The sequence below is a fragment of the Typopeltis vanoorti genome, chromosome 22, assembly GCF_054136105.1.
Source record: "Typopeltis vanoorti isolate ZY-2024b chromosome 22, IOZ_Tvanoo_1.0, whole genome shotgun sequence".
Classification (NCBI taxonomy): domain Eukaryota; kingdom Metazoa; phylum Arthropoda; class Arachnida; order Uropygi; family Thelyphonidae; genus Typopeltis; species Typopeltis vanoorti.
In genome coordinates this window covers 98,821,281-98,837,179 of record NC_143570.1, presented here as the reverse complement: position 1 = coordinate 98,837,179, position 15,899 = coordinate 98,821,281, and the positions used below count along the sequence as shown (strand labels likewise).

The 15,899-nt window shown below is 36.3% G+C and overlaps 1 protein-coding gene across 1 annotated transcript in view; it reads left to right on the top strand.

Moving 5' to 3' along the window:
* The first annotated feature begins 7,732 nt into the window (after window positions 1-7,732).
* LOC150094585 (zinc finger CCHC-type and RNA-binding motif-containing protein 1-like) overlaps window positions 7,733-15,899 on the top strand; it is a 167,520-nt gene continuing 159,353 nt past the window's right edge. Inside the window, exon 1 of the mRNA XM_090412108.1 lies at window positions 7,733-8,195. Within this exon, the coding sequence (XP_090268234.1) occupies window positions 8,083-8,195 (113 nt within the window). The 5' untranslated portion in view covers window positions 7,733-8,082. The remainder of the gene's footprint in view (window positions 8,196-15,899) is intronic.

The following is a 15,899-nucleotide window of genomic DNA, read 5'->3' as shown; positions in this document are numbered from 1 at the left end:
CAAGAAAAATATGTATTGTATGAGTTCGAAATTTTTAGAGATTTTAAAACATCCTAAGAATGTTAAAGGCTTAATGGATGTAAACAAGCTGCCCATAAAAGTAAGGGCTAAAGGTGCTCTGCCTACTCCCTTTGTGGGAGTAAAATATTTTTTCAAAATATTTTAAATTTGATTAAAAATATTTCTTTAAATGTCGCTCTGATACTTTTTAATTAAGTTTTAAAATATGCAGAAAAATTGCATTAATTTGAATGTTCCATTAATGTTAGCTAGAAAATTACATTTTTCCCTCATAAAACTAATCAACCTTTCCTTGGTCTGGTGAAGACAATTTTCATTTCTTTAATTTATGTCTGATTATAAAAAAAAAAAAAATCAGCTAACGCCTTTTATTCCTGTATAGAGATGTTCACTGTTAGCCAGTCAGAGATTGCTGACCCAAGCTATCACTAATTAAGCGGCAGGCAGGAAAGAGACGGCTAATAAGTGCCGCCATCTCGTATATAGCCCTAACTATATACATTTTTTTAAATTTTAATTTTACTGACTAGAAACACTGAGATAAGACAAAAACTTTAATTAGTACACAACTAGTTTCGTCCAATGCCGACTTCTTCAGTTGTACATACCATCACAAAAAAACTGGAAAGTTAGCAAGATAAAAAATGAACTAATATATAAATAAACAAGTTAACAACAATCAAGTTTAACGTAGCAGGTCTATCATGAGGCGAACTATCTCGAGAATGCCAAAACTGAATTACTGCTCCGTGAATTAGGTAAGCTATAAATTAAATTACTGTTTGTGTGTGAGGGGTCCAGAATTATTTCGATTCAAAGATGCGTCGTTCAGGGCATTTATGGATAATTGTAGTAAGATTCCAGTCTATCTGGTGTTGATGCTCTTCTGAATTAGAGTTGGCAGAGAAAATGACATGACCAGAGGGCGCTTGCAAGGTGTAGAGATATCACGTTGATGCTCTTCGAGTCGTAGTGAGATAGTGAGATAGACTTATCGGTTTGCCCAGAATACGGCTTCCTGCAATTAGAGATGATTTTATATAGTCATGGGAACTGAAGTTAGTGATGTTTTGGCTTGGGTTGACTCAGAAAAGAAAGAAGTTTTGGTATTGGTAGTGAACTAAGTTCTAATATTAAATTTCTTCATAACTTTTGCTAATTTGGGCGATAGAGAATGTACGTACGGTAATTGAATATGTGCAATAGGGTTCGAGTTATGCCAAGGTTGGAGACGTGGGGCTAGACGGTGAGAAATACTTCGAGGTGAGTAGCCGTTGTTTAAGAAAATACTTTTGAGGTGGTTAAGTTCGATTTGAAGATCTTCTGAAATTAGAGATCTTGCCTGACGAAGTGACCCTACGAGAGAACTTCACAACCTGACCAATAACCTTCTCAAGTCAACCTCGGAATTTCCAAGACACACCAGGTATCTCTCCTTTACAAATTTACAAACCTTCCTAGATCATATGAACAATCGCCACCAAAACATCAAATTCACATCGGAACTTAAGGTGAACGGTGTCCACTACTTTTTAGATGTAAAGATTACTAGGATGCCTAATTGTCTCAAATTTGCCAATTTTCGAAAAACAGCTCATACGGACATGCTTCCTCTCATCATTTCCCTCTGCAGAAACTAGCAGTTATCACCACTCTGGCTCATCGGGCGATATCTGTAGAGTGTCAACACTAGATAGATTGGAATCTTACTACAAATATACATAAATGCCCCGATGAACTAGAAAGACGCATCTTAGAATCGAAAGAAATAGTTCTGGACCCTCACACATGAACAGTAATTTAAGTTATAGCTTACCTGATTCACACAGAGTAGTAATTCAGTTTTGGCGTTCTCGAGATAGTTCCCACTCATTGACGTCTCACGCTAGACCTGCCACACAGATGCCAGTTCAAACTTGATTATTTATATTAGTTAATTTTTTATCTTGCTAACTTTCCATTTTTTTTTTGTGATAGTATGTACACCTGAAGAAATCGTGTATGTACACCTGAAGAACACCTGAAACTAGTTGTGTTTAATTAAAGTTTTTGTCTTATCTCGGTGTTTCTAGTCAGTAAAATTCTAATATAAAATGTCTGATAATCTTAGTAAATACCCTTAATAATAATATATATAAAATAAATCAGCGAATTCCTTTTTTCCCTTGGGAGTAGGCGAGGCCTTTATATCCTATCTAGCTTTTGGAGACTGAGTGGGCAGTTCAATCTCCACCGGTAGCCAATCAGAGATAGCTGGCCAATATCTATCACTGATTATAGCAGCCACCGATAAAGAGGCTGGAAAACAAGTGCTACCATTTCTTGGTACCTAACCCTAACTAGATATGTTACTGTCTGAAATAATGTGAGTACTACGATCGATTTTCTTGAGTTTACGGGACGAAAAACCCGAGTTTCCGCTTGCCTGTGCCAGAGATTGACTAAATCGGGAACCCGTCGAACAAGTGCAGAGGACGCAAGCGTCACTTCCACTGAGCTATGAGCTACCCTGGCCTTTTAATAATAATAATAATAATATATTGTGTTAGGGTTATATTTTATTTTACATTATTTTTTAATGTTGCGTTATATTTTATTTCTTTAGTTTACGGGAAGAAATTCTAGTTTCGGGGAGAAAAAAAATCCGTGCGCGAGATCGATTAACCACCTTTCTAGCCATTATTGGATCAAATATGCATCCTCATATGCTTTGTATCCATCATATATTTCAATGTAATATGAATGGTATTACAATTTTAATATGTACTTCGCATCCATGATAACCTTGACATCTATAGACGTCTTGGCCGGTAGCGTGGTTAACTAGGGAATCTGTCGAAAAAGGCTTTGAGAAAGTTCCTCTATCGGCTACTAGAATTGATGTCGTCATGCTCTTTCTATGGGCGGTTTAGAGCTGAGGAGTATAAACAGCACTTTCACCGAGGTACACAGGCTCTATGTCTGATTTTAGAAGTTATGAATGTTCATTAAGAAATAAATTTAAATAAAGGTAATTGACATCAAAGTTCATACTTCTTAAAATAATTGGACATATTGCATTCAAACAGCCCTAATTTTGATGATTTACTTGTGAAGCATTTACTACATAGTGCAACTCTCACTAGTCTTGTGTTCAAAATTCAAAACATCTCTGTCACAATGTGACATTTACACCAGTAGTCCAATGAACATAGCACATAACTGAATATTGACATATTGCATACAAACAGCCCTAATTTTGATAATTTACCTGTGAAGCATTTACTACATAGTGCAACTATCAGTAGTCTTGTGAATTTTTTGAATTTTGAAATTCAAAACATCCCTGTCCCAAAGTGACATTTACTGTAGTCCAGTGAATATATACACTAAATGTAGTCCAGTGAATATATAAGGCAAAATAAACACATAATGTGTTTATTTTGCCTTACCTCGGTTTATATAACAGTCATTTATTGGGAATTTTAAGTTCCATCTGGTCATGCATACTATTTCACATGATATTTTAAATGGCTAGATGAATTAATTTCCACTCGAAATAATGCTGGACAACTAACATATATGTCCCATTATTCAACGCTGCTATCTTGTAGGGATATGCAGATCGACTGATTACTATATCAGCTTCAGATATCACACGGAATGATCGCGCACCGAGTTATCACTATTATCCATTTACACATCTGCACTCATTCACACCATACTGTCGTGTTTGTGTGGCAAATTCAACAGCATAGGATGGTTTGTTCTTGTTCCCATATGTTCTGTCCTGTTAAATATCGTAGCGATCCAGGAGGTTGGTTATTATGGATCTCTACCTGAGATCCATAATAGTCAACTATATATAAGTATATCTATACGTTTGAAACAGGAAACTGGTTCTGGAAGATGATTATTCACTTCTGCTGTTACCTGTGCTGCAAAAATTACAGAAGAATAGATGTAACGAATCATGCGGGATAAGCACTTATGGTGATATTAACGGAATGAATAAGGAACTAATGGAAGAAAATCTGGAAGATGAGCAAGCAGGATTTACAACAGACAGAAATACTGTGCACCAAATACCAATGTTAAGATTAATTGTGGACAAAACTCTACCTATAAATAAAACTGTTTATACCTGTTTTGTTATCTTTCACACAGTATAAACATTTCAGGCATTGTAAACATTTGACAGTTTAAATCAGAAAGTGATTAGGACTGACTTGAATCTTATCAAGTGGACAAGAACGTTGACTATCTCTTGCAGAACATCAATTATAATACAGAGGCTTCTGTGTGATACTATGGAGAAATCGGAAGGTGATTCCAGAAAACAACAGGCACGAAACATGGAGATCCAATATCCCCAAACATCTCCATCCTGCTTTTAGAAAGAACACGAATATCATGGAGGATAACATAAGGGGAATTTCAATTCACTAAGACAAAACTTGAGATAAGCAGATGACAATTATTATTGAAGAAGATGAAGAGGAACTCGGAAGAACAGTCATCATCATCATCACGAACCTTGGGCTCACTGTCCGTTGATGTCCGATGCCTACTTCACTATCTTCTTCCACCTTTCTTTGTCCAGTGCACAGTGTCACAGTTTTTGTACACCCATTCCACACCAGTCTTTTATATCGTCTATCCATTCTCTGTATGGTCTACCTCTTCTGTTTATCTTTCGGTCCTCACTCATTCTACAGATGTGTCCAAATAATTGCAGCTTCCGTTTTATAAACTTCTGCATTAGATTTTGAATTGGTTGTATCTTCTGATAGAGCTCTTCATTGGTGATTTTTGTATCCATCCTATTCTTAGAATCTTCCTGTAACAAATTCTTTCAAATGCCAAAATTCTTTTTCTTGATTCCTTATATATTACACACATTTCAGATCCATACAGTACACCGCTAAAGATGCATGTTTCCAGTACTGTTTTGCTTACAGGCTGATCACTTTATTTTTCCAGATGTTCGCCATTGCCTTCAGATTTGTTCTTCCCTTTGCAATACCGATCTTTATTTCTTTTCACAGTCCAAGTCATATGTCATTTTACTTGCCGAATATGTGAATTATTCTACATTTTCTATATCAATTCCATCCACTTGTATCTTTTGTTTCATGTTCTTCTCACCAAATACCATTGTCTTTGTTTTTTCCAAGTTCATAACAAGTCCAAATCTCTTCCCTTCCTCATTTAACAGTTTCAGTGTTTTTTGTAGTTCTCTTTCGTCTTCTTCAATAATAACAGTGTCGTCTGCAAATCTCAGATTGTTAATCTCATTCCATGTATAGATATTTCTTTTGCGTCTTCCTTCAGTTTGTCCATTGCGTTTTCTAAATTTGCGATGAAAATGCTTGGTGATATTGGGTCTCCCAGTCTAGTACCTCTGCTTGTTTTAAACATTTCCCGAAATCATCACATATTTTCAGTGCTGAAGTTAAATAAAGAAGGAAAGAGATATAGGTTGGGAATGCACATCCATAAATCAAAAGAGTTGGAAGAGGTTAAGAATTTCACATACCAGAGCAAAATGATGCATGATTTAGAGTATAAGAAAGAAATAAGGTTCCAGAAACAAAAGCTAAAGTAAACCTACAGGCAATGGACAAGGTATGGAAAAGTAAATTGGTGAGCTGTCCCATAAAGTTGAGACTGCTGGAAACATGCATATTCAAAAGTGCTCTCTATGTTGTGAGTCGTGGGTAATTATCAAAGACTGTGAGAATAATAATGGCTTTCAAAAAAACTTGTTACAGAAAGATTATTCGAAATGGATTGGTACAAATATCAGCAAATGAAGAACCATGTCACAAAGTAAATGGCAAAGAAAATCTAATGCAGAAAATAATTCAAAGGAAACTAAAGTTTTTTGGACATATCTGCAGAATGGATAACAATAGAGAGGTGAAAATCTTGATGTTGGGTTCAATGGGCGGTATAAAGAGAACGGGATGGCCAAGGCGAGAGTGGTAGATGATGTGAAAGTGGACAGAGAGAAGTGGCAAAGGATGGCGAAACAGGCATCGGGCATCAACGGCCATTGGACCCATGCGCAACATCGTTGCACTGGTCTTTCCAGTGCAGCTGTAACAGGCAAATTCCTACCAATTTTTTGCATCCTTTAATTGCTCTTAAAAATCTCATCTCTGCAGCTTATTTTACTTTCATCTTTCTTTTTAACAGTCCACGTGTCCGAACCATATAATAGTGGGAGTGGTCATTATTTAAAAATTTTAGTTGAGTTTCTCGTCTCATTTTTTCATTCAGTGTCCTTTTAATTGTTCCATAGATTTTTTGAAATATCTTTATTTTTTCATCTATATCTTTATCTTTTAGATATGTTATTATGCAGCCTAAATAATTAAACTTTGTCAACTTTTCGATTATTTTATTTTCTATACCTACTTTTGTTCTAACATGATATCGACTTTTGTTTTATTTTGTGAAATTTTAAATTGTATTTTCGGTTATTTTGTTTAATTCGTAAACTGATTTTTAAATATCATTTTCATTGTCTTGTAATATAATCTGATCATCTGCATACAGCATTGTATTGATAACAGTTTTTCAGGTTAACTGAATACTTTGTTTGATTGTCGTTAACTGTTTAATATATATATATTAAGCTACATCCCCGTCTGATGCCCTGATTTATTTCAATATCTTCTGATGATTCATTTATTCCTCTACTCTTTCAACCAACTATAGTGCTCACACACCTCAAGTGTTTTAAAGTTATCTGCAACCAATGCCTTAAACACTGATCTCCATACAATCTTTCAATTGGGTGAGGGTAATCTGATCACTATCAGCATTTTCAAAACGCAATGAATTTTCCACTTGAAAAACAGATCTCAGTTCATTCCCTTAACTCATGACTATCAAATCAAAAGACAAGATTGCATCTCTCTCTCTCTCTCCTTGGATTGAAATTTACATCCAGCTTTTCTTGGCATAAACATTACATGAATAGCTGGTAATCCCCAGCCGCTAAAAACCAAGGCATTCTTTTTCGCCCAAGATGTTTTCTTTCATCCATCCATCCTGTTACTAAATCTATACAAGTCCCTAATTTGTCCCCAGATACTATTCACGTGTTGGGGTTCGTAAAATTTCTGTAAAATTTCTGAATGCTCTTCAAAGTATGATTAGTAGTAGAGGTGGAGAGGAATCCTCCCGCGATGAGTCTTCGGACTCCTTGGAGGTGTAACGAATAATAATAATAAAGTAAAGCAGTTCGACTCAGAGATGGCTATTCTCCCACATCTTCACTTTAACTTCCATCCCGCAGACCGGCTGTTTTAGCCGTGTACAGGTACTTCCATATAGATGCTCTAGGGAACTGTCAACCATCAACATTCCACTTTCAGCTTGGCGTGTTAAATGACGAGCAGCAGCTGCCCAATGTCTCTTTTCAGTGACTATTTCTGCAAACATATTGAACCCGCTCTCCCCCTCCTGATTTATTCCCACACCATCTCTGATGTTTAGAACAGCCTTTCTCATAAAGTTTTTCCCAAGAATTATAACCTTCAACTCTTAAATAAAAAGTGTTAGTAAATTTTTCTTTATCATTCTTCTCCTGCACCCCATACACGGCACTGACCTTTAGCGTATCGGACAAATATATCATAAAAATAAAAACTAATAATAATCAAATAAATACAATGTTCGCATAATACCACCAGACGTCAGTTGTTTCAAATGTCGGCAACGTGCGGTTTATTCATGAAATTTTAAGCTTGACTGATCTTCATGTTATGCTAATTTTGGAAAATGTATTACTTCAATAATTAATGGTGTAAAATTGCATGTTCTTTTGAAATTATTCCAAGTTTCTGTTACCCTTAACGGAGAGCGCCGCCTTTATAAATCACTGAAAAAATGTCTCTATCTTTAACTGACGAGTAGCTGTTAGTCTTGTCAAAGAAAAATGAATAAGCTAAATATACAACCATTTGTTTTTTTAGTATTATAAAATACATAATACCCTTGTATGCGATGCTTTAACCGTCAGTTAATGCTTCATCTAAATTAAAGTGATACATCATTTGTGGATTGAATATGAGCGGAGGACTTGCGCCTAGTAAAAGTACAGTGTATGTAGGAAATTTGCCGTTCTCGTTGACGAATAATGATCTTCATAAGATTTTCGAAAAATATGGAAAAGTTGTTAAGTAGGTATTTATTTTTGTGAGACGTGTTAACTCTGCATTATCAAATATTTTGGTTTGAAAATTGAATGTGACAATTTAAGCACCGCCGTTAATTAGTTTAAACAAAATATGACACACAATGCGTTTTGGAAAACCCATTTTTTCTTCTTGCAGTACGACTTGTTTTCATTAAAAGAATAAGTGTTCATGTTGAAAAAGGACACCTTACTAGTTTTAGAAAATGCCAATTGAACTTACAGCGTAGTAGACGACCTTCCTTTCCTGGTTAAGTGCATGTCATCTGCCTGAAGTAGTTGATGCCATCTTGGTTTTGCATTTTCAAGAGTATACCTAGCATACTTTTTTGCAACCCGGATGGCAGTGCATTAGGAACTCCCAACTGGTGCCTCAACCTGTAAATACCACCACCTTGTATTCTCCAACCAGTGAAAGATGCTAAGTAGAGGTATTTGGATACTCTTGAGATAACATTACATCCAGGAAATTGAGTGCTCTCTCCTTCTGAGTGTGGGTGGTTATGTTTGCATCTTTGTCACCTCACACATTCCTCAACTTTTCTCCAACACCACAAAAAAAAAAAAAAAAGCAACAAAACAAACCCCAGTAACATTTTAGTTATGAAAAGCTTAAAATACCAACCCTCCACGAAACCTAAAACAGAAATTATGTGACATTCATGTAAGTATAGATGATGTGCACTTATTTATAGGCATCTCCTGTTCTTAACTAAATCTCAACTTTCGTCTACAACAACCACTACTTATCTTAACTTTAAGGCACACTCTATGATTCCTTCTGCTACAAGGTGTTTTTTGTGCATTATGATATCCCATGCCAGTGAATACCAAATGTTGAATCCCCCCCACCTCCATTTTATAAAAATTTATTTAAATTTATTTTGACTTACATTTTTTTTATTCCATTATATTGCATTCATTAGTTATTTCTGTCACTCTCCCAATTCTGAAAACCATTCAGACTGCTTTGAAATTCTAACTCTGAAACCTTAATTTAGTTCTCTTCCCTTTTCCAGTTCTAACACCAAGCCTAAATAGATACAAGAGAATTTCATATAAGTAGTGACTGAACACACAAATCATTTGATCCACCAGTAAACTGGATTACTTTTGTTACTCTCCCAACAATCCTGAAATTTATGCTGTTCTCATTTTAAGTATGCATGAATGTCATTGCTTTTCTAGGTAACTCACACTGTAAGCTTCCTGTCTAACAGTGGTGCAAACTGTTGGACCAAATAGTTGCACCAAAGCTCACATCTACAAAAGTCATCACGAAATCCAAATCAACTTGGAAAAGCCAAATGAAGAAAACTTGCTTCTTACACAAATAGCAGTTTTGCACCCTGATCCCTATTTATGATTTATGCAGTTTCTTTCACGTTCCAAATGCCACCAGTAGCATTGCCTTGAAAAAACCGATTCTGCAGTTCCTGTGTAGATTCTAAACTTATATTAAAAGTAGTGCATTGCAGTTCTTTTCTGGTCTTTTGTCAGAAAGACAAGGATTTTGAATATCTTAGATATCACAAAAGTATTCTCATCCTGATTGGGGTCTTCCTATCTCTATTTAAAACTTGGGTCTTGGGAGCTGGTTCACATGTACTTTGTTAGCTCTTGTACAACATGAAAACATGCAGCCTTTTCCAAAGAGAGGGAAATGAGTTCACTTCAGTTCTTTCTAAAATAATGATAAATTAGTCTAACATTTTTTTTTTGTTACCTGGAAATACAACAATTAATCGTCATCCAACCTGTAATATGGTTTTGCTTCTTTCAGTGCACAGCAGATGTTACTTACATCAACTACCTTTGGACATATGTTATGGAGAAGTTGCAAAAACAAGTGCATTTGTACCTCCACATTTCCAATGGTCTTTGCAAAACCTGATCGTGCAAAGAGTTCTACACAGCAAACTACCATTGTATGGTGTCTAGCTAGCATCTTCTGGATGTACATAGCATGATACACAGGACAGTTTCTCCTACTAATATAGGAGAGCCACAGGGTTATGTTCGTTCACTTGCTCTCATCCTCCTCATGCATAAATGCTCTCTCGCTGACCCCTTATTCTAACCATAGTTTTTCTACAACCATTCATTCTGCTTAAGTTGACAAGCCTTGCATTGTTCAAACATTTTAAGCTTCAAAATCTTTCATGGTATTTCTTTCTGAACTGAATACATTCTTCAGCAGTTGAGGACAACACGGTCATCTTTAAAGTGTCATTTCTCTCTCTTCCAATAAAAAAGATATCATCTCATCTCTCTTTACAGTTGATGACCACCAGCTCCCACAATAAGACCACATTTCTATTTTCCAGATCCCTAACCTTACTTGGACACGTCATATGTATAGCCCACGAGGGTAGTCTGAAAAGTTCTCAGCCTTGACCATAGATGGCAATACTACTGGCACAATTTTGTTCCCTAAGTTGGTACATCAGTCATAAGCATCTATGTGAAATTGCAAGTCATTCTATCAAGTAGTTGGTTTTATACATATAACATTTTTGTCTGAAGCAAAAATGTTATATGTATCCCTTGAAATGGATAAAATCGAGTATCGTGCAGTTATAAAATTCTTTGTAAAAGAAGGTTTAACGCCAAAAGAAATTCATTCGAAGTTCTTAAAAGTTTATGGCCACTCTTCTCCTTCATTTTTGACGATTAAGAAATGGACTGCCGAGTTTAAACGTGGCCGTACCAGTCTTGAAGATGATCCACGTGCAGGACATCCAAAAAGTGTAACAACACCAGAAATCATTGATTAACTGCACAATATGGTATTGGACCTCTGAGTCAAAGTGCGTGAAATTGCTGAGATTATAGGCATTTCAAAAGAATGTGTAGAATATGTTTTGCATAAAGAATTGCAAATGAAAATTTTTGTGCATGATGGGTAGCGTGCTTGCTCACAGCAGATCAAAAACGCAGTCGCATTAAAATCTCTGAACAGTGCTTGGAGCATTTTAACAAGAATAAAACTGATTTTGTGTGTCGATTTATTACTATGGATGAGACTTGGATTCACCATTACGTACCAGAATCCAAACAGCAGTCAAAACAATGGATAGAAGGCGGTTATTCAGCGCGAAAGATAAAGTCAGTTCCATCAGCAGGAAAGGTCATGGCATCAGTGTTTTGGGATGCTAAAGGCATTTTGTTTATTAATTATCATGAAAAGGGTAAAACAATAACTGGGGAATATTATTCCAATCTTTTAACCAGACTAGACGAAAAAATTCGTGAGAAAAGACCCAGTTTGCAGAAGAAAAAAATCATCTTTCATCAGGACAATGCACCTGCCCACAAAGGTGTTTTGGCAATGGGAAAATTAAGGGATCTGCACTATGAATTGCTGGAACATCCATCCTATTTCCCAGATTTGACTATCTCCCTCTGACTTCTGTCTCTATCCAAAACTAAAACTCTTCCTCGCTGGGCAGCGTTTTTCTTCGAATCAAGAGGTGATTGCAGCTGTAGAGGAGTATTTTGCAGATCTTACCGAGAACCACTACAGAGATGGGATAATGGCACTGGAGCATTTCTGGAATAAACGTATTTGTCTTAAGGGAGATTATGTTGAAAAATAAAAATAATTTTTAAATTATAAATTCGTTTTTTCATTGTTAGGCCAAGAACTTTTCAGACCACCCTCGTACTCTGCATCCAAAAACTTTGTGGTCCTGTGCTCTCCTATATAGTTACTAAATCTGCCTAATCTCAGAATACTGTTTTCCAATATGCTCACTAACAAGGTATACCAGTTTTAAAAAAATCTTGATGCTTTAAATGAGCCTTTGGTTAATTCACCCACCTCCACAGGCTTACTACATTTTGTTTTTGCCTTATTCCTGTTTTGTATTTCTATAGATGCTCTACTGCTGACTTGGCACCTATCAGTCTCTCCTTTCCTCTAAGTCTATCAAAATATGAGAGAAAGCCATTCAACATCCATTGGTAGTCCAACTGCAAACCATCAGTTCAACTATGCCTTCTCTTTTGTCCCATGTATGTTTATGTTCCAAGATCTGCAACATTCAGTTGTTCAAAAAGGAATGACAGGTTCTGTCAGTCTTTGCTGTAACTTCCTGTGTGTGAGTACTGTATATATATCATCATCATAATACTAATTACCAGTGTAGACCATATTGGTCTGTTCTGTTCTCATTATCCATCTAATATGCTTTTTTTTTTTTGAGGTCTACCCTGCCTTCTCTTTCCAATTGGCGGTTCACTGTAGTTGGTGGATTAAGTTTCCACTACTTAATCCACCAACTACAGTGAACCACCACTACCATCATCACCTACACCAGTGCCATCTACTGTCCATCACTACCACTAGTTTTTTGTCTGTAAATTGTGTGTTCTCCAGGCCTTATCTGTATGTGAGATGAAAAACCCGAGTTTCCAGGAGAAAAACCCCTGCTACCTTCATGTGAGATCGGCTAACTCACTTTCAGTTGAAAAAAAATCCATTTAAAGATTCCTCTCATCACGACAAGAATCAAACATAGGCCTTTTCCAATCGAATGGCACAATATACCGTCGTTCTTCCAGTTGTGCTACAGGCAAGCAAGAGAAAGAATAATTATGGCAGGTTGAAACTGGTGGATAGCATTGCAGCAGATTAGCAGTTTCCAGAGGCGAATGCTGGTCTTGAAATTCACACTCGTTATCATTCAGGGAGTGAGAGGTGTCATTGAAGTCTGCCTAGCGGAATAATGAATTGCTGATCATTTAAAACTATATATTTAGAAATTTATGTACATTTAATCATTCAAATACGATATTTATTTTAGAAATGATATTTTATCTTTTTCAATTTAGCTACCTGAATACAAATTCTACCCTACAGTTCTTCTTTATGAACTGGTCAATAACATCTTCATAAAAAGTTGGTTGTAGCTTAATTTTCCCAAGCAACATGCACACTTGTAAAGGCTGGCTGAAGCTCACTGGCTAGAGCTACTTTGACTGCGTATGGCCTTGTGTTTAAGACAATGTGAAGTGAGCTGAAATGGCTATGCGGGTGCGCATGAAATCACAGTGCTGCAGCGAGGACTTGGAAGCTCCTACAGCCGAGCAAGCCAAGGTAACTTTGACTAGATGAGCAAGCATCGGCCTTCGATACACAACGCAAAGCTCAATTATTGATGCATAAGCTTAAGACATCTTCTGTCTACAGAAATAAAAGCCTAAATGGAATGCTAATAATTGCATGCATTTATTGACAAATAAATATTACTTCTTTCTCAATTAATGAGCTTGCGCAGCAAGCATGGAGAATTTGCCCCTGGCAGTTTCAAAGGACATACTGGAGTTATTGATGAAGCACTTTATCAGCATATATCATATTGGTGTAAATGATGTGGTACCATATATAGAAGGAAGGTAACTATTAAGAGAATTGGAAGTGAAAGAATCAGAGGTGTATCAAGTGTTGATTGGGTTAGATGTTAATAAGGCTGTGGGAATGGATGACATATCACCACATATTCTTAAGGAATGTACACCATAGTACTCGATGAGTCTTTGGACTCCCTGGAGGTGTTATGTAATAATAATTATAATAATAATAATATCATGCCTAATGGCACTTTCTTTCATAATGTTATCCATATAGATGATGAATAAAAATGGAGATAATGTGCATCCTTGTCTTACCCCTGATTTTACATCAAACCATCTTCCTGTATTTCCTTCAATTCTAACTGCTGATTGACAACTTAAATATCATCATTATTATTATTTGACACCTCCAAGGAGTCCAGGGACTCATTGAGGGACTGCACCTGCTCTACAACTCTGTCTCCACCATTCAATCATAAAATGACTGCAACTACACTGACGCCATCTACCTCCAACCACCACTGATATTTCCAGAGACAATCACAAACATCCATGCCCATGTCGGAATTCAAACCCACAACATTTTGGCTGGAGAGCAGATACACTATGAATTTGGCTAACCGGACCAGCTATGTTCCATTCACCCCATGTAATGTATTGAAGTGCTTTTCTCTAGGCACCTTGTCATATGTGTTTTCCAGATCTATAAAACTTAAGTACAGATGATTGTCGTATTCTTACAATTTCTTAATTTTCACTTTAAGACAAAGTGAAAATTTGACCTTGACAGCCTGTATTTGGCCTGAACCCTGCTTGTTCTTCTCCAAGTTTTTCTTCCACAATCTTTTTCAACCTGTTTTCAAGAATGTTTGCATAAATCTTACCTGGAACACTTAGTAGAGAAAGTCTTCCGTAATTCTCACATTCAGTTTTATTCCCTGTTTTATAGATGGGGTACTATGAGAGCTCTACTCCAATCATCTGGAATTTGACCTTCTGACCAGGCCTTCTGAATTATGCAGTGTAGTCACTGCAAAACTTATATCTCCATACTTAAGCAAGTTTTTGATGGCTTTTTCAACCTCAAGTATTGATATGTACTCCTGTTTGCATTCTAATTGAAAATTTTCTAGTATGGTACCGTTACTGCCTGGTTCATTTATCAGTGTTTCAAAGTAATTACTCCAGACATCTAGGATATCGTTATCTTCAGTTTTTGTATCACCTTTATCATCTTTGATTCCTTTTACTCTTTCCTCCATTTCTATGCTTCTTCAATAGCCTCTAGAACATTTTGCCACCTTCCTGATATTTTTCTTCCATATTCTTACCAAAGTTTTCCCAAGATTTTTTTTTGCTACTTTTACACACAGCTTAGCTCTTATATTTTCTGTGTTCTTTTAGAGCTCTGCTGACTGATTTGCTTTTGAACTTTTGTTATGCTTTCTTCTTTTCCAGAACTGCTTTTTTAACTTCTTGTGTCCATCCATGGTGTTCTTATTTTTCTATCCTTGCAGACAACTTCACCACGTACCTTCCTAGCTGAATTAATCAGTGTCGTCTTCAGAGTTTGCCAATGAGACTCCAGGGTTTGGTTCTTGCTTTCAAACTGCTGCAAATTTGTTTCAATAATGTTTGCATAGTTGAGTTTACAATTTACCTGTGAAATCTGCTCAACTTTAATTCTTTTTAAAACTGTCTTACATACTGTACTTTTCAAAATGATATCCATTTTTATTCTGCGTAGTACTAAGTAATGGTCACTTTCAATTTCGAATTCCCTATACAGTCTTGTAGCCTGAACCAACCTTATGATATCACTATCAACGATGACGTAGTCATTGAGGCTTTTCTTATTTCTTGCGTCTTCTCTCCACTTGTCCACATCTTAATGTTGAAACATGGTGTTAGTAATGACTAGTCCGTGTTCTGAGCAGAAGTTCATGAAATACTTACCATTATTATTAGCTCTGCCCTTTTCTCCAGATTTTCCCAAAATGTCCCTATATGACTGGTGGGATTCATTTCCTACTCTCCTGTTCAGATCTCCAACAAGGCCTACTTTTTCCATTTTCTTTAGGTCAGCTGCCTGTTTTAATATCTCAAAAGAAACTTCTCCACTTCTTCCGTGAAGAATCTTTTGTGGGACCATAGACACAAATAAATTTCATTGTCCATGTCCCCATTTTGAAGTTTGCCCACATAACTTGATGTGAAATTGCCTTCCAATCAAGAAGTTTATCTTCATGTTTGGTGTTGAATTCTTTTGCTACTCCTTCCTTTCCTTGATCATTGCTGCCTGAAAATAACATCCTATACTCTTTATTTAATA